General features: G+C 44.9%; 1 protein-coding gene across 2 annotated transcripts in view; it reads left to right on the top strand.

Moving 5' to 3' along the window:
- Positions 1 to 19,917, top strand: part of COG7 (component of oligomeric golgi complex 7) — an 82,868-nt gene extending 62,951 nt beyond the window's left edge. For both annotated transcript variants that reach the window (XM_057748325.1, XM_057748326.1), the window contains 3 exons: positions 530 to 644; positions 16,787 to 16,930; positions 19,612 to 19,917. In XM_057748325.1, coding sequence (XP_057604308.1) covers positions 530 to 644; positions 16,787 to 16,930; positions 19,612 to 19,778 — 426 coding nt within the window. In that variant the 3' untranslated portion in view covers positions 19,779 to 19,917. The remainder of the gene's footprint in view (positions 1 to 529; positions 645 to 16,786; positions 16,931 to 19,611) is intronic.
- The last annotated feature ends 651 nt before the right edge of the window (positions 19,918 to 20,568 follow it).

Genomic DNA, 20,568 nt, shown 5'->3' with positions numbered 1-20,568 from the left:
TTATGAAAACATACAGTTTTCCCTCCAGATTAATTTATAATCATAAAGTGCTTTTTTCCCCAATGAAATTCATTCCTTCGCCTGGTTAAATCATCTAGAAGGCAGAGACCCAGCTCCAAAGCCAGAAGACAGGATTGAAATTCTTGCTTGACCCCGCACGCGTTGACATCAGCATCTTGCTAGTTTTTCATCTGTGAACAGAACTAATAACTTATATTTACACAAGCGCTTTAAATTTTACAGAGCACTCCGGTATCCATTACTCATTTGAGGTTGAGCTCGCACTGAATGCATTCCAAAAATATGGAGGCCATTAGCGAGAAGGAGGAACCTGTGATCTACATGCAAACTACTGGTGGTTTTTTTTCAGATGTTGCCTCACCGGTATTACCACACACAGGGAAGGTCAGACCTGGGGCTGCCACGCGGTTGCGTCTGTCAGCCGTTTGCCGTCACACGAACGTACCGCATGAAATGATCACCGCCACGCATGTCAGCGTCGGGCTGACCGTGGTTGCTCTTGTTTCAGATTGGGCAGTACGTCATGTCCCTCCCACTGAACCTTGAGCCATTCGTGACTCAGGAGGACTCGGCGTTGGAGCTGGCCCTGCACGCCGGAAAGCTGCCGTTTCCTCCTGAGCAAGGTAAGAGAGACCTGCAGAGAAAGGAGCAGTGGGCTCGGATGCGATCGCACAGCCCCTGTAGCGCCTTACCCTCCGCACACCCGCCCTCCACACGCCACACTGTCAGAGTGCACAACAGTGACTGAGGAAGATTGGGGTCCTCTTCTCGCACCCTCTGAGGGACATCTGCAGGACAGTGCGGAGTAGGGAAGGCTCACCGTGTGCAGAGTCCCTGGGTGAACCCCCTCCCCCAGTGCTGTCAGCTAGGAGGTGGCGGCAGGTGGGCCCTGGGGTGGTAGGCACTCGTTGGTGATAGAAGGGAGCTCACAGGGCAAGGGGCCCGCCAGCTGTTCTCTCTCTGCTCCCCGTCTGTGTGGGCCACCTGTCAAGCGAAGTGCACCTCATAAGAGTTTTTCTTGTCAGGCCAAAAATAAACTCTTAAGCGTAGAGGTTAACACTTCCTGTCCAAATGCCTCTGGCTGTAGCGAGCTTCCAACTCCCCAAGACTCTTGGGTCTCTAAACTCGCAAGGTAAAAAAAATCCAATACGTTAACACTTCTCCTTTTTCCCATTGTTTGGGCCTCACGGATTTGAACAGGGACACATACTCTCTGATTAAAAATCATCTTCTCCCTAACATTGGCATTATAGGCCTCCCTCTGTGAGACTGAACAGACAGAAAAAAAATCACTTGGTATGTAAAGGATTCTGCAGCTCAAGAGAAGGTACCACATGGAAAATAAAATCACATCAAAAGGTTAAAAATAAAGGGTTGCTAAGAGGCATCTCACGTAGATACAAATAAAAAGAAAACAAGGTGAGTGCATCACTGTTAAAGAACTTGAATCAAATCAAAAGATAATAAATGGAACTAAATGATTCTTTATGTTGATAACAGGTGGATTCCACAGTGAACCTATAGTAGTCAGGTACCCTTCTGTGTCCAGGAACACAGCACTGAAGTATATACAGAAGCTGGCAGACATATGATGACAAAACCACATTAGTACTGAGAATATCTTATACCTCTCATTTAGGCTTTGATAAATCAAAAAGGAAAATTAATGAAGAGAAAAGAGGAATTGTCCCGTATAATCAGCACATTTGGTTGAATCAAAACTTCAAGATTTTTATCCCACAGAGAACAGGGATTGTTGTCAAATTTCCATAAATTGTTTGTAAAAGTAACACACATAAAATCTCCATAAGTTTCATAGGATTATAAATATTAATGGTACTCACATAATTTTTGAAAAAAAATAATTCTATTTAAAATTCAAGTTTAAAATGTGAAACCTGCTAAGCTAAACTATGAGTGAGTATTAATTAATCTTAGGGATAGGGAAGGGAAGACTTTTTGAAATGAAGGATAGAAACTGTAAAAGAGGGGATTTACCTGGTGGTCCAGTGGCTAAGACTCCACGCTCCCAATACAGGAGGCGTGGGTTCAATCCCTGGTCAGGGAACTAGATCTCACATGCCACAGCTAAGAGTTCACATGCCTCAACTAAAGATACCACATGCCACAACTAGAAGATCTCACATGCCACAATGAAAATCCTGCACGTGGCAAAGAAGATCCTGCCTGCTGCAACTGAGACCGAGGGCAGCCAAGTACGAGTAAATAAAAACTAAATATGAAAAAAAAAAGAAACTGTAAAGGAAATTGAAAGGTAAATGATAAAATGGGGAAAAAAGCAACATATATGATAGATGACGGTTAATATCCTCATTTTATGAAAGTTCTTACAAAACAGTAAGAAAAAGATGCATACCCACAGAAAAATGAGTAAACAACATGAAAGCATTCAAATAAGCTAAAACATATAAAGAAATGTTTAATGTCAGTAATCCTCAAAGAGCTGCAAATGAAAGTAGGATAGATCATTTTATACCTATCAGATTGACTATATAAATACATGCATGTATTTTAAGTGTTCATGCTTAATATTGTTAAGATGGAGGAAAAGAGTTTAAATTGTACAGTTTGAATTTCTGAAGGGCTATTTGGCATAAGATCAAAGCCTTAGAGATGTGCCTTTTAGATCAGGAATTCTACTGCTAGATAATTATGCTAATAAAATAACCATGAGTGTAACTCCATGAATGTTCATCCCAGCATTGTTTTTTAAAAAAAATTTTAATTAATTAATTTATTTATTTATTATTTATTTTGGCTGCTCCAGGTCTTAGTTGTGGCACATCGGATCTTCATGGGATCTTTGTTGCCATGTGCAGGTTCTTTAGTTGTGGCATGCAAAGTCTCAGTTGTGGCATGAACGTGGGATCTACTTCCCTGACCAGGGATTGAAGCTGGGCCCCCTGCATTGGGAGCACGGAGTCTTAGCCACTGGACCACTATGGAAATCCCCAGCATTGTTTATAAAAGCAAAACATTAAAAAGAAAAATAAATGTGAAACTGTAGAAATTTTGATTAAAAATTTTTTGGTACATTCGTATAGTGAAATGCTATACAGCCATTAAAATGATATTATGAAAAATATTTAATGACATACATATAGTCTCAGCATATTGAGTGTGAAGAATGGTTATAAAATAATGTATGCAGTGTGAGTCCCTTTAAAAAAAAAAAACCACTTTGCATATAAGTGTAAGGAGAAAAGACTGGGCTACTTCCCTGGTGATCCAGCGGTTAGGACTCCAAGCTTTCACTGCCAAGGGCATGGGTTCGATCCCTGGTTGGGGAACTAAGATCCCGCAAGCCACTGAGGCAAGGCCGAAAAAAAAAGACTAGAGAACGTTCACCACCACTAGCAATTCGTATATTCACTTTGGAAACAGTTTGGCATTTTCTAGTAAAAGTGACAGTGTGTATACCCTCTGGCCTATCAGTTTTACTCCCCGATATATATCCTAGAACCTCTTCCGTATGTGCCCCCATATATATCTAGAAGGATATTTGTGGTGACTTGGTAATAGCTCCAAACTGGAAGCAACCCGAATGTCCATCAGCAGTAAAGTGGACACCTACATTATGGTACAGTCATGGGATGAAACAGTAGCAGTATTAAAAGTGGACAAGCTAAAAAAAAAAAAAAAAAAAGTGGACAAGCTGTAGCTCTCCATAATGGCATGGATGATTCTCACAGTCACGTGACTGAGCAAAAGAAATAAGACAGAAAGAATCTGAACAGCCAAAGCCAGAAGGCTAGCTGGGAGCTGCATACGTGGGAAGAGGCTGCAGAGCAGAGCACCTGGGATCCTGCTGCATGTGCTTGCAGGGGCATGTGAGGGCTTTGGGGTCCTGGCAGTGGCCTTTTTCTTGAACACAGAGGTGGTTGCAGTGGCATTGGCTTTAGAGTCGTCCTGTAAAACACGTTAATGTGTTTTATATATTCTACCATGTATGTGACAGATCTCATGATTTAAACAAAGAAGAAAACCAAAGATAAGACCCTAGGAGGTTAAATTGATAAAAGTTGTTGGATGGTGGTTTCTATCGAGAGTGAAAGTAAACCCATCCTTTTTGACCCAGCAGTTCTTCTTCTAGATGCCCATTCTAGAGAAATCCAAGTTTATGTGCCCACAGAGGTACACATGAGGAGGTTCCTGGCAGAACTGTTTGTAATGGCAAAAAATTAGAAAACCCAAATATCTGTTACTCAGGGAATAGATAAGTATATTGTGATGTATCCATGATGTAGAAAATTTCTTTCTGACTTTTTTTATAAGAGGTAGAACTATTTGTACTTAGCAATAAGATCTTCAAAAATATGGATCTTACATTAAGACAAAAAGATCTTTTATTAAGACAAAAAAGCAAGATGCAGAATAATACATACAGTATTATTTATGTTTTGAAAAAAACCCACCCTGTGTATTTCTTTGTTTGCATATGCATGTAAAAGCATTGAAAACAGGTCTGGCAGAATACGTACCAAACTGGTATCAGTGGCCATCTCTGGGCAGGGAGTGGGAGGAAAGATGTGAAGTTTGGTTAGTTTTTACTCACTATATTTCTGTACTGTCTGAAATTTTAAAATTAGAATATATTTCTCCATTGTATGTTAAAAATATATGTAAACTGAAATACTAGTAATAGTTATTGAAGGGCAATGAGTTTATGTGATTCTTTTAAATTCAATTTTTCTATATATATATTTATTGACATAATATTAACATATACTAGTTTCAGGTGTACAGCATAATAATCTGATATATGTATACACTACAAAGTGATCACCACAAGAAGTCTAGTTACCATCTGTCACCATACAATTGACCCCCTTCACCCATTTTGCTTACTCCCTTAACTCTCTTCCCCTCAGATAACCATCAATCTGTTCTCTATCTGTGAGTTTTGTTTCGTTTGTTCGTTTGTTTTGGTTTTTAGATTCCATATATAAGTGAAATCATACAGTACTGGTCTTTCTGACTGACTTGCCTCACTGAGCATAATACCCTCAAGGGCCTGTTGTTAAAATGGCAGGATTTCTCTTTTTTATGACTGAGTAGTATTCCATTGTGTATATGTACCACATCTTTTTTTTTAATTAATTAATTAATTTATTTATTTATTTATTTATTGGCTGTGTTGGGTCTTCGTTGCTCCGCGCAGGCTTTCTCTAGTTGCAGGGAGTGGGGGCTACTCTTCCTTGTGGTGCATGGGCTCCTCATTGCCATGGCTTCTCTTGTGTGGAGCATGGGCTCTAGGCGTGTGGGCTTCAGTAATTGCGGCACATGTGCTCAATAGTTGTGACTCATGGGTTCTAAAGCTCAGGCTCAATAGTTGTGGCACACGGGCTTAGTTGCTCTGCAGCATGTGGGATCTTCCTAGAGCAGGGATCAAACCCTTGTCCCCTGCATTGGCAGGCAGATTCTTAACCACTGCACCACCTAGGAAGCCTCATACCACATATTCTTTATCCATTCATCCATTGGTGGACACTTAGGTTATTTCCAAATCTTGGCTGTTGTAAATAATGCTGTGATGAACATAAGGGTGCGTATGTCTTTTTTTTTTTTTTTTTTTTTTTAGGCTGTGTTGGGTCTCCTTTGCTTCACGCTGGCTTTCTCTAGTTGCTGCGAGCAGGGACTAATCTTCATTGCAGTGTGGAGGCTGCTACTCATTGCAGTGGCTTCTTTTGTTGTGGAGCATGGGCTCTAGATGCATGGGCTTCAGTAGTTGTGGCACACAAGCCCTAGAGTGTATGGGCTTCAGTAGTTGTGGTGTGTGAGCTCTGGGGCACGCAGGCCTCAGTAGTTGTGGCTCATGGGCTCTAGAGTGCTCAGTAGTTGTGGTGCATGGGCATAATTGCTCTGCAGCATGTGGGATCTTTCCGGACCAGGGATCGAACCCTTGTCCCCTGCATTGGCAGGTGGATTCTTAACCACTGCACCACCAGGAAAGTCGCCATACTGTTTTGATTACTGTAGCTTTGTAATATAGTTTGAAATCATGAAGTGTGATATCTCCAACTTTGTTCTTCTTTCTCAAGATTGTTTTGGTTCTTTAGGGTCTTTAGTGGTTTCATACAAATTTTATAATTATTTCTTCTAATTCTGCAAAAAATGCCATTGAAATTTTGATAGGGATTGCATTGAATCTGTAGATTGCTTTGGGTTGTATGGACATTTTAACAATATTAATTTTTCCAGTTCATGAGCATGGAATATCTGTTCATTTATTTGTGTCTTTTAAAATTTCTTCCATCAGTGTCTTACAGTTTTCAGTATACAGGTGGTTCACTTCCTTGGTTAAATTTACTCCTAGATATTTTTTTCTTTTTGATGCAATTGTAAATGGGATTTCTATGCTAATTTCACTTTCTGGTAGTTTGTTATTAGTGTACAGAAACCCAATCAATATTCTGTATATTGCTTTTGTATCCTGCAACTTTACTGAATTCATTTATTCGTTCTAAGAGGTTTTTGCTGGAGTCTTTTAGTGTTTTCTGTATATAGAATCATGTCATCTGCAAATAGTGACGGTTTTACTTCTTCCTTTCCTGTTTGGATGCCTTTTATTTCTTTTTTCTGCCTAATTGCCATGACTAGGACTACCAATACTAAGTTGAATAAAAGGGGCAAGAGTGGGCATCCTTGTCTTGTTCCTCATCTTAGAGGAGAAAGTTTCAGCTTTTCATCAAGGATTATGATGTTAGTTGTGGCTTTGTCATATATGGTCCTTATTATGTTGAGGTACTCAGCCTATACTCACTTTGTTGAGAGTTTTTATCATAAATGGATGTTGAATTTTGTCAAATGCTTTTTCTGCATCTATTGAGATGATCCTATGATTTTTAATCTTTCATTTTGGCAATGTGGTATATCACATTGATTTGTGAATATTGTAACCCTGGTATAAATCCCACTTGATCAAGGTGTATGATCTTTTTAATGCAATTTTTTAAATCTCATCAATAATCTTTTTATTGGTTATATGCTTTTTAATGTATTGTTGAATTTCATTTGCTAATATTTTTGTTGAGAATTTTGGCATCTATGTTCATCAGGGATATTGGCCTGTAATTTTATTTTTTTGTGCTGTCTTTCCTCATTTTGATATCAGAATAATGCTATTCTTGTAAATTAAGTTTGGAAACATTCCCACCTCTTCAATGTTTTGGAAGAGTTTGAGATGGATATATATTAAATCTTTGAATATTTGGTAGAATTCACCAGTGAAGCTGTATTGTCCTGGACTTATGTTTGTTGGGAGGTTTTTTTGTTACTGATTCAATCTCCTTATGTAATTGGTCTATTCAGGTTTACTATTTCTTCATGAGTCAATCTTAGAAGATTGTATGTTTCTAGGAAGTTATCCATTTCTTCTGTGTTGTCCAGTTTTTTGGTGTATAATTGTTCATAGCAGTCTTTTAAGATCCTTTTTATTTCTGTGGTATCATTCTCCTCTTTCATTTCTGATTTTACTTATTTGAGCCATCTCTCTTTTTTTCCTTGATGAGTCTAGCTAAAGGTTTGTCAATTTTGTTTATCCTTTCAAAGAACCAGCTCTTAGTTTTATTGATCTTTTCTGTTGTCTTTTTAGTTTCTATTTCACTTATTTCCACTCTGATCTTTATTATTTACTTCCTTATACCAACTTTGGGCTTCATTTATTCTTCTTTTTTCTAGTTCTTTTAGGTGTTAAGTTAGATTATTTATTTGAAAATTTTCTTGTTTCTTGAGGTAAGTCTGTATTGTTACGAACTTCCTGCTTAGAGCTGCTTTTGCTGCATTCCTTAAATTTGGGGTGGTTGTATTTCCATTTTCATTTGTTTCAAGGTATTTTTGATTTCCCTTATAATTTCTTCATTAACCCATTGGTCGTTCAGTAGCATGTTGTTTAATCTCCACATATTTGTGATTTTTCCAGTTTTCTTCTTGATTTCTAGTGTCATACCATTGTGATTGGAAAAGATGCTTGATATGATTTCAGTCTTCTTAAATTTACTGCGTTGTTTTGGGGCCTAACATGTGATCTGTCCTGGAGAATGTTCCATGTACACTTCAGAAGAATGTGTATCCTGCTACTTCTTGGCTGGAATGTTTTATAGATAGCCATCTAGTCTAATGTGTCATTTAAGGCTGATATGTTCTTGATCTTCTGTCTGGATTATCTATCCAATGATGTAAGTGGGATATTAAAGCCTCCTACTATTATTATATTGCTGTCAGTTTCTCCCTTTAGATCTGTTATTATTTGTTTTATATATTTAGGTGCTTCTGTATTGGATGCATAAATGTTTACAAATGTTACATCCTCTTGAGGGACTGATCCCTTAATCATTATGTAATGACATTCTTTGTTTTTTATTGTATTCTTTATTTTAAAGTCTATTTTGTCTGATATAAGTACAGCTACACTGGCTTTCTTTCCATTTCCATTTGCATGGAAGATCTTTTTCTATCCCTTCACTTTAAGTCTCTGTGTGTCCTTAGATCTGAAATGAGTCTCTTGTAGGAAACATAGGTAAGTCTTGCTTCTTTTTTATCCACTCAGCCACTCTGTCTTTCAATTAGAGAGTTTAGTCCATTTACATTTAAAGTAATCATTAATAGGTTTGAACTTATTGCTGTTTTGTTCAGTTTTCTGGCTGTTTTGTAGTTCCTCTCTGTTCCTTCTTCTCTTTTTCTCCTCCCTTGTGGTTTTGTGAATGTCTTTAGTATTATGTTTAGATTCCTTTCTCATTATCTTTTATGAATCTACTGTAGGTTTTTGCTTTGTGGTTACCATGAGGTTCACATATAAGTGTGTCTGTCTGTCTGTCTCTCTCTCTATATATATATGGCAGTATACACACACACACACACACACACACACACACACATATGGCAGTATATTTTCAGTTGGTAGCAACTTAAATTTGAACGCATTTTAAGAACTCTACATTTTTACTCCCCCCATCACATTAAATGTTTTTGATGTCATATTTTGCATCTTTTTATTTTGAGTATCCCTTAACTAATTATTGTAAAGTTAATTTTACTACTTTTTTCTTTTTATTAGCTTTATAAGTGGTTAATCGACTACCTTTACTATATATTCACCTTTCACCAGAGAGATTTTTATTTTCATGTTTTCTCATTATTAGTTAGTATCTTTTCTTTTCAGCTTAAAGAAGACCCTTTAATATTTCTTATAAGCCTGGTTTAGTGGTGATGAACTCCTTTAACTTTTGCTTGTCTTGAAAACTCCTTATCTCTCTTTCAATTCTGAATGATGGCCTTGCCTGGTAGAGTATTCTTGGTTGGAAGTTTTTTCCTTTCAGCTCTTTGAATATAACATGCCAGTCCCTCTGGCTTTCAGAGTCTCTGTTGAAACGTCAGCTGATTAAAAACAAAAAATCAGCTGATAATCTTACAGTGGTTTCCTTGCAGGTATAAGTTGTTTTTTCTTGCTGCTTTTAAGATTCTCTCCTTAACTTTTGACATTTTAATTATAATGTATCTTGGTGTGGATCTCTTTGGGTTCATCTTGTTTGGAACTCTGTGTGTCCTAGACCTCGATGTCTGTTTCCTTCCACAGGTTAGGGAAGTTTTTAGCCATTATTTCTTCGAATAAATTTTCTGCCCATTTCTCTCTCTCTTCTCCTTCTGGGACCCCTATAATGCAAATGTTATTCTACTTGATGTTGTCTCATAGGTCTCTTAAATTATCTTCACTTTTTAAAATTCTTTTTTCTTTTTGCTGATCTGTTTGAATGAGTTCCATTGCACTGTCTTCCAGGTCAGTGATTTGTTCTTTTACTTCATCTAGTCTGCGGTTGAACTCCTCTAATGTGTTTTTCAATTCTCTTATTGTATTCTTCAGCTCTGTAATTTCTGTTTGGTACCTTCTTATATTTTCTGTCTTTCTGTTGATGTTCTCACTGTGTTCATTGATTCTTTGCCCAAGTTGGGTGAGCATCTTTACAACCATAAGTTTGAACTCTTTATCAGGTAGATTACTTATCTCTGTTTCATTAAGGTGTTTTTCTCAGGTATTATCTTACTCTTTCATTTGGAAAATATTCCTCTGTTTCCTCATTCTGCTTGACTCTGTTTTGGCTTCTATGTAATAGACAGAAGAGTCACCTCTCTCAGTCTTGAAGGAGTGGCCTTGTGTAGGAGATGAGCCTTATCATTCAATTTTTCCCTAGCTCTTGGTTGTCTCTCAAACCTTTGTGATTGTCCAAGTAGCCTTGTTTATTCTTTTTCTTTTTTTAATCTTTTTTTAAAAAATTTTATTTATTTATTTCTTTATTTTCTGCATTAGGTCTTCGTTGCTGTACACTGGCTTTCTCTAGTTGCGGGGAGCAGGGACTGCTCTTCATTGTGGTGCATGGACTTCTCATTGCAGTGGCTTCCCTTGTTGCAGAGCACGGGCTCTAGGCTCACAGGCTTCAGTAGTTATGGCATGTGGGCTCAGTAGTTGCGGCTTGCGGGCTCTAGAGCACAGGCTCAGTAGTTGTGGCGCACGGGCTTAGTTGCCCCACGGGCCTGTGGGATCTTCCCAGACCAGGGATCGAACCCCTGTCCCCTGCATTGGCAGGCAGATTCTTAACCACTGGGCCACCAGGGAAGCCCCAGCCTGGTTCATTCTTGATAGACCCCAGTTGTTGAGGATGTACCAAGACCTGTCAGTGTTCCAAAGGGAATGATCTCATCCAGCACCCAGATTCAGGCTGATTGGAAGCCAGATCCTCAGGCAGCAGCTTTTAAAGTACACAGATGTATACAGTCCTGTAGGAGTACAATTCGTAGACCTGACTGACCCCCAGACCGGGAGATCTGGAGGTGTCTCTTGGGCAACAGTTTCAAGAATTGGGCCTTCAGATGAGTATATAAGCTCCTTGCTGGGAGGGACCAGTGAGCAGTGGTGAGGCCAAGGGAGGGTTCAAGCATGGTGCCTCCCTGCCTGCTTCCCTGAGAGCACCTCTGTAGCCCTTAGGTGTATGGCACACCTGAAGCCTGTCCCTCAGGTTGAAGCTCTGGGACAGTTAAATGAACCTGTTTCACGTGCAGACAGGAGATGTGTCTCAATCTGCTGTGTAGTGTCCTGGGTGTGGTATCCTGCCCGGAACCGGCTTTCTGATTGTTACGGTCCTGTGGGGCCCAGGAGCACAGCCCCTCTGGTTGTCGGGCGTGCCCTGTGTGGACTGCACTTGCCCACCTGTGTCACAAGGTTGGGAAGGAGAGCTGAGGGCAGGGCACACCTGTGCTTTCAGTGATGTGGGAGGAGAGCGTGGAGTGGGGCGCACCCTCAGCTTTCTCAAGGCCACATCTGAGCATGCCCGCCTGCCCCCCGAGGGAGAGGGAGATTGCAAAATGGTGTTTTCCAGCACCTTTGTCCCCGAGGACAGTCCCAGATACTCCCTGCCCCGCTGACAGGTGCTTTAAGATTAGCAACTGAATCTCTTTTGCATAGAATCCAGTCACCTCTCAAACTGCTGCCTTTGCGCTGGTTCCCAGGATGTCTGTACACAAACTCCTCAACAGGAGTATCTCAGATCTCCACACACCCCTGGGTCCCCTGCACATAAACCCCATTGGTTTCAAAGTCGGATGTTTTGGGGGCGTCGTCTGGCTGGCACGGGTCCCAGATTTGGGATGTCCGAAGTGGGGCACAGACAGACCCCTCGCTCCTCAGGGAGGGGCTCTGCCGGTGAGATCCTGCCCTATTGTGTGAGGGTTTTGGTGAGGCTGCATCTCTGCCTCCTCCCCATCTCCATATGGCCCTCTTCCCGCTTGCTGTGGAGGAAGCTGTTCAGCTAGTTTTCAGTTCTTATTCAGTGGGGGTTATTTCATATGTAGCTGTGGATGTCGTATGTCGGGGGAAGAGGTGAGTTCAGGGTCTTCCTGTGCCGCCATCTTGGACCCAAGGGCTCTAAGTGATTTTTATTTTCATCTTTTGGCTAATATACTTTAAAAAATTTTATTTATTTATTTATTTATTGGCTGCGTTGGGTCTTCGTTGCTACGCATGAGCTTTCTCTAGTTGCGGTGAGCAGGGCCTACTCTTCGTTGTGGTGCATGGTCTTCTCATTGCAGTGGCTTCTCTTGTTGCACAACACAGGCTCTAGGCGCACAGGCTTCAGTAGTTGTGTCTCACAGTCTCTAGAGCTCAGGCTCAGTAGTTGTGGCACACGGGCTTAGTTGCTCCGCGACATGTGGGATCTTCCCAGCCCAGGGCTCGAACTCGTGTCCCCTGCATTGGCAGGCGGGCTCTTAAGCACTGAGCCACCAGAGAAGCCCAACTGCTTAATATACTTTTTAAATTAAAAAAAAATTTTTAACTTTTCACAGAACTTTTCTCACACACACACACACACAAAAGTAGTGAGAACAGTACCATGAAACCCCAGACACTCATCACCTGGCTTTAAGAACAGGCTTCTTGTTTCATATATTCTGCTCACATTTTTTCCTAGAGTACTTAAATCAAATCCCAGGCATCATGGTATTTCATCTGTAAATACTTCGTTATATATCTCTTGCTGACAAGCGTTAAATTCAGGTTCAAATTCTTGGCAAGAAAATGTGGTGCTGTGTTTATTGTCTTCCTGCCTTACAGCAGGAAGAGCATACTGTCTTATTGTTCCACTGCAGATAAATATATAGAGAGATTTAGTAGATTTAGTGAATATGTGATTATTTTCATTTGCTCACTCATTCATTCATTCACTCACTTAAGAAATGTTTAGTAATAAATAATTACAAATAAATAAAAGGAATATAATTAGCCAGAAAAGAATGCTTATTGTTTACTATGAGCTAGGCTCTGGGTTGAGCGTTGTTAACGAGGGAAAACCTCCCAGCCATAAAGTGACATTGTAACGATGGTTGAAAACATAACAACAACAAGAAGCGGCTGTTCTGGGTCATTTTTTTTGTTTTTACCTTTCATTCAACATTTTATTTTGAAAATTTTCAAGCAGACAGAAACTTGCAAAGAGTTACCCAGTGAACTAGCATTCTAGTTCTAGTTTGTTTTGTTTCTTTTTAAAAAATTTTATTGAAGTACAGTTGATTTACTTATTTTTTATTCTTTTATTTTTTATTTTTTAGTATTTTTTAAGTCAGTTGATTTATAATGTTGTGCTAGTTTCTGGTGTACAGCAAACTGATTTCAGTTATACATACATACATTCTTTTTCGTATTCTTTTCCATTATGGTTTGTCACAGGAGATTGAATATATAGTTCCCTGTGCTCTACAGTAGCAGGACCTCATTGCTTAGCCATCCTGTATGTAATAGTTTGCACTAGTTCTAGTTTTCTACCATTTTAACATTGAAAGTTTTATGAAGCAGATTAGACAGCCAATAGGAACTTTTTGGCTTAGAATAACGATAAGTAGGAGGAAGATTTACAAATCATTGCATGTCTTTTTCCCGTGAGGAAATTGAACTCCAGGAATTGTCAAGTGATGTGTCCAAGGCTCACAAACACAGTGGGTTAGAGCAGAGGCATTTGCAGGAAAACTCCAGTCTCCACGTGTCATGGTCCTCTTCCTCGCTGGAGTTACCAGATTTGGCCGCAGTGGAGCTGGAAGATCTTTGGAGGTAGCCGGAGCTGCCACGGAGGCGTGATTCTGGGCACTGAGGGGAGGTGCTGCCCAGGTGTGGGCGCTGGGCCCCGGGGGGCTCCCCCACTCTCTCTGGCCTGGATTACAGGCAGAGGGCGCAGCTCCTGGTCCCGGCAGGTCATCCGATGAGCAGGTGCAGCCTCTGTGAATAACTGCTGCTGCGTGGTGGGTCCTCGGGAAGAGCCAGCCCTGCGAGGACTGTGGCTCAGGAAGGGGCCACCATCTGCCGACTTGAAAGTGGTTGTGTCCAGGCCATTGCCAAAGTCAACACAAAGGCTCAAGTGTTGCCAAGCCCAGCCTGCCCTTTTTTTTTTTTTGACCAAGGAGTAGAAATTTTATTTAAAAAGAAGTGGTCCTATCGTTTATCATTGTGAATCTTATACTGTGATTTGACATTTAAAAATATATAAATGCATTAAATGTTGAAGAGCATTATTTTAAAGAAAGACAGCATAAGATGCAAAAACATATTAGAGTATAAAAAAACGAAAGCATTACAGCTAAGGGTAGGTGCACCAGACACTACTTATGGTGTCTAAGATACAGTGCAGCCTTGGCAAAAGTAGCAGCCTGGCCTTTTGACACCCCTCTCAGATTTCTTTTCTTCCCTGCGTTTTATCTGTCTCGCTTCTCTTCCCTGGTTCTTGCCCTCACTCTCTGACTAATGATTCCCTGCCCACTTAAAAACCTCTGGTGGCCCCTTAGACCTTACAGGACAAAGTCCAAACCCCTCCCGGCCTGGTGTTGGGGACCCTTCTGAGTCCTGCCCAGGGAGCACCTGCAGCCTCATTGCCTCCCTTTCTGGCTCTCCTGTGTCCCACATGCTCACATGCCAGCCACTCAGAAGGATTTTTTCTTCATTTTTAAAATTAAAAAGGTTTGGATTAAAACTCTGCTCCCTGAGATAGTCGCTGGTAGCATCCGAGGGACTGTTCTCCCCATGTGCTTTTCTCTGCAGGTCTGCATGTACACGCACTTCTTCACAAACAGAGTCATCTCACGTGTGCCCTGTTTACCATGGGCACTTTTTAAAAACAAGTTTTGCTCTCTCTGCACGGAATGCTCTCTTTCCTCGCATGCATTTGCGAAACTGCCCATCTGTCCAAGTGAAGCACAGGCACTTGCTCCTGGTTGTGGGATCCCACTGGTCTTCGAATGTGCAGTTGCTGCAGCACCGACCTCGTTGAGGGCTGTCTTTGTCCACCCCGGACAGCGCCAGACCCAGTGGGGTCTCCACAAATGGGACTTATGCGATTCACACACGACTGCCCAGCGCCCTCCGTGTCCATATGTCTGTGTCTCTGGGCTCCTCTTCCCCCGACTTGGAGTGTCTCCCAGGGCACCAGCCTCAGTCTCTTACTCATCTTCATGTCTCCCTCTCATCCTTTTCTATCAGCTTTCATCTCTATCCAGTAACCCTAGAATCTAGGTATTTGGTGCTCTGGCCTGTTAGGTTCAGCCCTTTCTGAGTCAGAGTCAGTGAGAAGGTTTATCCCCCAAACCAGCCTCCCTCCCAGCTCCATTTCTGGCCACACTATAGCCAGCCCAGTTGTCAGCTTCCAAGGTGGAAATGCTAGATCACACATTATTGTCCTTGTTCTCATTTTTGTTTGTTTGTTTTATTTTATTTTTGGCTGCATTGGGTCTTCATTGCTGTGCATGGGCTTTCTCTAGTTGTGGCGAGCGGGGGCTACTCTTTGTTGCAGTGCACAGGCATCTCATTGCAGTGGCTTCTCTTATTGCTGGAGTACAGGCTCTAGGCACACGGGCTTCAGTAGTTCTGGCACGAGGGCTCAGTAGTTGTGCCTCGAAGGCTCTAGAGTTCAGGCTCAGTAGTTGTGGTGCACGGGTCTAGTTGCCCTGTGGCATGTGGGATCTTTCCAGACCAGGGCTTGAACCCATGTCCCCTGCATTGGCAGGTGGATTCTTAACCACTGCACCGCCAGGGAAGCCCCACCTTGTCCTCATTTGTGTTTAGCCTGTTTTGGTTTTTAGCTTTCTGGTTTGTATTTGTTGTACAGATGCTCTATGTAAAACAGGTCACAATTTTGAAAGAAAAGAGTTCACGTCGTCCCACCATTGCACTCACTGGTGTTGCCATTTTCCCACGTGCCCTTTGGGCTCCTCTCTGAGCAGATGGTGTTTACAAGTAACTGTATAGTCTCTGTTATTATTATTATTAGTGGTGGTGGTAGTAGCATTTTGCTGATTTTCTCCTAATTTTCCATTGCTTGGTCCCATAATTTTTAAAAAATGTTGCTCCTATTTCTACCTTTCTTTCCACTCCTGCTGTCAGGTGTCCCTCTTGCCTTCAGGAATCAGGCCCGTGTCTCTCGCGCCCGGCTGGCTGCTGCATCTCCCTCCTTCACCCCAGCCTGGCGGGCCCTCCCCACACGAACTCGTCTTGTCCCAGTCCTGCGGGGAACCTATAGTCATCGCCTGTTTCCTACCACATGGGGTGCACATGGTCCTCAGGGTGCCCTCCACGACCCAGCCCAGTCCCCTGACACATTTCCCACCGCTCCCTGTGCATACTCTTCCCCCCACCCCATAGTCATTCTGACACCGACAGCTACCATGCACGTGGCACTAAGCGTGCGGCAGGCCCCATGCCGAGGGCCCCGTGTTATTCTCACAGCAGCCCTGAAAAGCCAGGACTCAGGTTATCTCCATTTTACCAATGAAGGAACCAGGCAGGCAGCACCTGGCTCATTAGTGGCAGAGTTGGTCTTGAACCCATGTCTCGGTTCTTGTGTGCTGCCTGTGCCTCGAGCACTGCCGTCTGTCTCCTGCTGGGCTGCGTCAGCTCTCCACCCTCTCACGTGTAGCGTGGGCTCCCCTCCCTCTCACTCTGTCTGCAGAGCTCCTCCTGGCCTGCGCGGCTACATCCGCCCCCAGCCTTTGAGACCCTGGAGCTTGTCGTGCCTCACCTAATTGCTTTCTTTTCTGAACCCTCATGGTACTGAGTCAGTACCAGTTGACCTAAGATGTTGTTGGTTGCCCATTGAGACTGTAGTCTGTGTATACATGTGGCACCTGTCATGGGTCCGGTCACCCCGAAGAGCCCCGTAAGAGCTGTTGGTTTTCCCTGAAGGTTCTGTTTCTTTGGTGACCTTCTTTCCCTCTCCAGGGGATGAACTGCCCGAGCTGGACAACATGGCTGACAACTGGCTGGGCTCGATCGCCAGAGCCACGATGCAGACCTACTGTGACGCGATCCTGCAGATCCCCGCGCTCACCCCGCACTCCACCAAGCAGCTGGCCACCGACATTGGTGGGTCCCCGGGACAGGCAGGGGGCGGGGGGTCAGCTCTGGCCCACGGCATCCGACAGGCCCCCTACCCTCCCGGAAGGTCATCCAGGTCTCCTCTCAGCTTCAGCTCTGGGTTTGTCTATGAAGCTTTGTTAAAAATGCAGGTTCTCCAGGCCCCGCCCCTGGAGATTCTGACGTCATAAGTCTGGATCGAAGCCTAGACACCCATTACTGTGACAGATGTCCCTGGGGATTCTGATCGCTGCCGAGGCTGAGAGCCATTACGGGGAGCTTTCGTGAGACGCGCTGGGATGAGTGCGGCAGACTCGAGTGCTGCCGCCTTGCCCCGCCTTGCCTTCTGCTCATCAGCACAGTCACCTTGCAAACTGACGTCGGTTAAGCGCTCACTGTGCACGGGGCACGCCAGGTGCTGAGCCAGGGACTCGCACCCACTGTCTTACACAATCCTCAGAGCTCCCCTGTGAGCTCAGCACTCCTGCCTTCACACTGATAAGGAAATGGGGGCCACCCGGCCAGGGTCACCCCATGGTCTCCATCCGAGTACCTCCCTGCCTCCCAGGTCAGGGGGGCGGGTGCCCACCTGCTGCCGCTGGCACACGTCCCTGGAGGCGTTGCTGCCCCGGGGTGCTCTGAGGTTGGGGTGCTGCAGGCAGGTGGTCAGGGCGTCTCCCCAGCCTCTTGGTAGCATTCCATTGACCGGCCTGTTCTTTAGCCGGAGGCAGCTCTTGGAGCAGTCAACGGAGAGGGTGGTGGGAGCCTTAAAGATTAGCTCGCTGGGGGCTCGGCCAGAGCTTTGACCTGGCTGACCACAGGGCCAGGCCAGCCTCTTGTTTTGCCGAAGAAGAAATAGAAGTGAGGCGCTTTCCTCTGGGTCCCGGCACAGTGAACGATGGAGCCAGGCCTGGAACCCAGCTGCCCCGACCCCCCACACTGTGCTCCTTCCTGGTCAGCTCTCAGCAGTTACAGAGCAGCAGCCAGCCTTCGTCGTCTCACTGGGCACGTGTTCAGAGAAGAGATGAGAGAGTCCAGAGTTCATCGGTGGTCCCTGTTAGCATGGGCGGAGCACTGGGGAGAGAACCGGTGGAACTAGTGAGTGAGATTGGGGGCGGCCCCTAGAGTTCACTTGTCCACATCACGTCTCCCTCCCTGTTAAGCTCCTGTCCAGATCCATCTGTTCCCTCACTCAGCGTTGACTGAGCACCTGTTATGTGCCAGCCATTGTGCTAGGAGATGAGAAACAACAAGAGAGGTTTGGACCGTTCCTGTGCTCCCTGAGCTTACGCTGTGAGGGAGTAGGGGCCAGGAAGCTGCCAGGTGGTAACACAGTGGAGAGCGGCGAGGTCTGTAGCAGCGCGTGGCCACCTTAAAGATGCTCAGATGAAGCGTTAAAACGTAACAAAACCAAAAGCACTCCCGCTGTCTGAATAGAAGATGTCATGGTAGGTCATGGTCTGCCACTCCGCAGGTCCTGGCCTACAGTCGAGGGGAGCTCACAGGTTGATAGGTGAACGTGTGCCGGAGGCAGGTGCCTGACTGGTTGGTGGCGCCCTTCCTGGGAAGCAGCTCGTCCAAGTGGGACGTGAGTCAGGCAGCCAAGTTAGAGCAGGCATCTCCTGCGGGCTCTGCCTTGAGCCAGGCCTCAGAAAGAAAACACAGGGAAGACAGAGCTGTGCCTGGAGCTCCAGCCTGGTTGGGTAGGAGAGATTAACGCAGGTGGTGGTCAGCTAGCAGGGAGGGACCTGCTGGGTGAGGCGTCTCCCAGACCCTCAGAGCAGGGAGAGGGAGGAGACGGAGAGCGCCCCTCCGGGCTCGGCCAGCCGTGCTGCCCGGGAAGGAGGAAGGAAAGGAGCACCCAGTTACCACCTGCGTCACGTCGGGCGTGTTCACAGTCCTTGTCCCACTTCGTCACTGGAACAATGCTGCCCGATGGGTACTAACTACATCCACAGGTGGAAGTAGAGACTCGAGAGGTGGAAGGAGTCCCTGAGGTCACCCTGACCGCGGAAACCCGGTTTCTCCTCCACTCTGCCGGTGCCACCCAAGCTTGCCTGCCGGTTAGAAAGCGGGGGTGGTGATGCTTTTCAGAAGCACAGGAGCCTCAGACCCTCTCTTAGAAGCTCTCATCGACTTGGCCTGGGGGTGGGCTCAGGAATCTGCCCTGACTGGTACCCCAGCAGGTTATCTGGGAGGTGTAGGAACCTGCGTTACACCAGGCCTCGCCCCCAGCACCTTCCGAGTCCCCCCTGCAGGAGCTTGTGTTGGGAGGTCTTCAGGAGCTGCTTAGAAAAGCCCTGTGTCTCCTGATCCCTTGGGCTTTCCACCTGGTCAGTGGGGGCCACTGGGGAGCAGGGCCAGGAAGCCAGGCGTCCCCAGTGCAGGGCTTCAGCTGAGGTCCGCTGGTCGGGCTGGAGAGCTGAGTGTGCGGTGGGAGTGGTGGGGACGTGGCGATGTTGGCAGCTCCTTTATGAAATTAGGATTCCTGGACCTGGGCTGATCTCACAGTCAGGTTTGACCCCCTTGGAAAAACCTTCAGAGTGAAGGCCTGCGGGCTGAGGGCAGACCTGGCAGCCGGCGTCTGGGGGCTTGGGCGCACGTGCTGTCTCTTACCGGGGGAGGCCTCTGGGGCTCGTCCGCGTGGCGCTGAGTCTGTCGATCTGTGTGCATCGGCTCCCACCCCACAGACTACCTGATCAACGTGATGGACGCCCTGGGCCTGCAGCCGTCCCGCAGCCTCCAGAACATCGTGACGCTCTTGAAGGCCAAACCCGAGGATTACAGGCAGGTCAGCAAAGGCCTGCCCCGTCGCCTCACCAGCACGGTGGCCGCCATGCGGAGTGTGGACGACTGACCCCCGCGCACCCGGCTGACGAGAGGGGTCAGGGCCGGAGTTGATGGGGCCATAGAACTCTCCAGAATGGATTTGCTTTAAACATCTGCCTGGGATTGGGCAGAATTTGTTTCACAAAGACTTGGTTCATTTCTGTAATCAAAAAAAAAAAAAAGAAAAAGACTGTAAATTAGAGGTATATTATTTATTAGGGAGGAATTTTCAGATGATTTTTTTAAATGATCCCATCGTGAAAGTGCAATTAATAAATACTGTGAAATGAAAGAAGGCTGTTCTCTTTCCTCAGTGAATATTCGGGTGCTTCCCATGTACTGTGCTGTCTGCACTGGGGATTCAGCTGGGAAGGAGGCTGTCCGTGGAAAAGGGAGGGAGGGAGAATTGGCAGGTAAACCGACAGAGATCATGCCCAATGTTAGTGCTGGGGGCAAAGAGGGTGTCAGGTGTTGGCAGCCTTGGAAAAGCTGGGCGGGCAACCCCGGGACCTAAAGGATGAGAGTCTTGTGGCAAAGAGCTACGGAGGCGTGTTCAGGCAGAGGGCAAAGGCAGACCAGGCCCTGGGCACGTCCAGGGTCAGCAGCGGAAGTGGAAATTAGGAGACAAGGTCAGAGAGGAAAGGGGTGTGGGTCGTAGAGGGTCCTGCAGGGCATGGTAAGGACTTTGGCTTTTCGCTTTTCCTTTTTTACAACCCACAGGATGATGTAGATTCTATCAGGGATTTTTTTGCCAATAGCTTCTGTATCTGTTAAGATTGTACTTGACTATAAGTAACAGAATAATGTCATTTGAGTTA

The sequence above is a fragment of the Hippopotamus amphibius genome, chromosome 9 (genome assembly GCF_030028045.1).
Source record: "Hippopotamus amphibius kiboko isolate mHipAmp2 chromosome 9, mHipAmp2.hap2, whole genome shotgun sequence".
Classification (NCBI taxonomy): Eukaryota; Metazoa; Chordata; class Mammalia; order Artiodactyla; family Hippopotamidae; genus Hippopotamus; species Hippopotamus amphibius.
The sequence above is the reverse complement of the archived record's forward strand: the minus strand, read 5'-3'. Positions and strand labels throughout refer to the sequence as shown.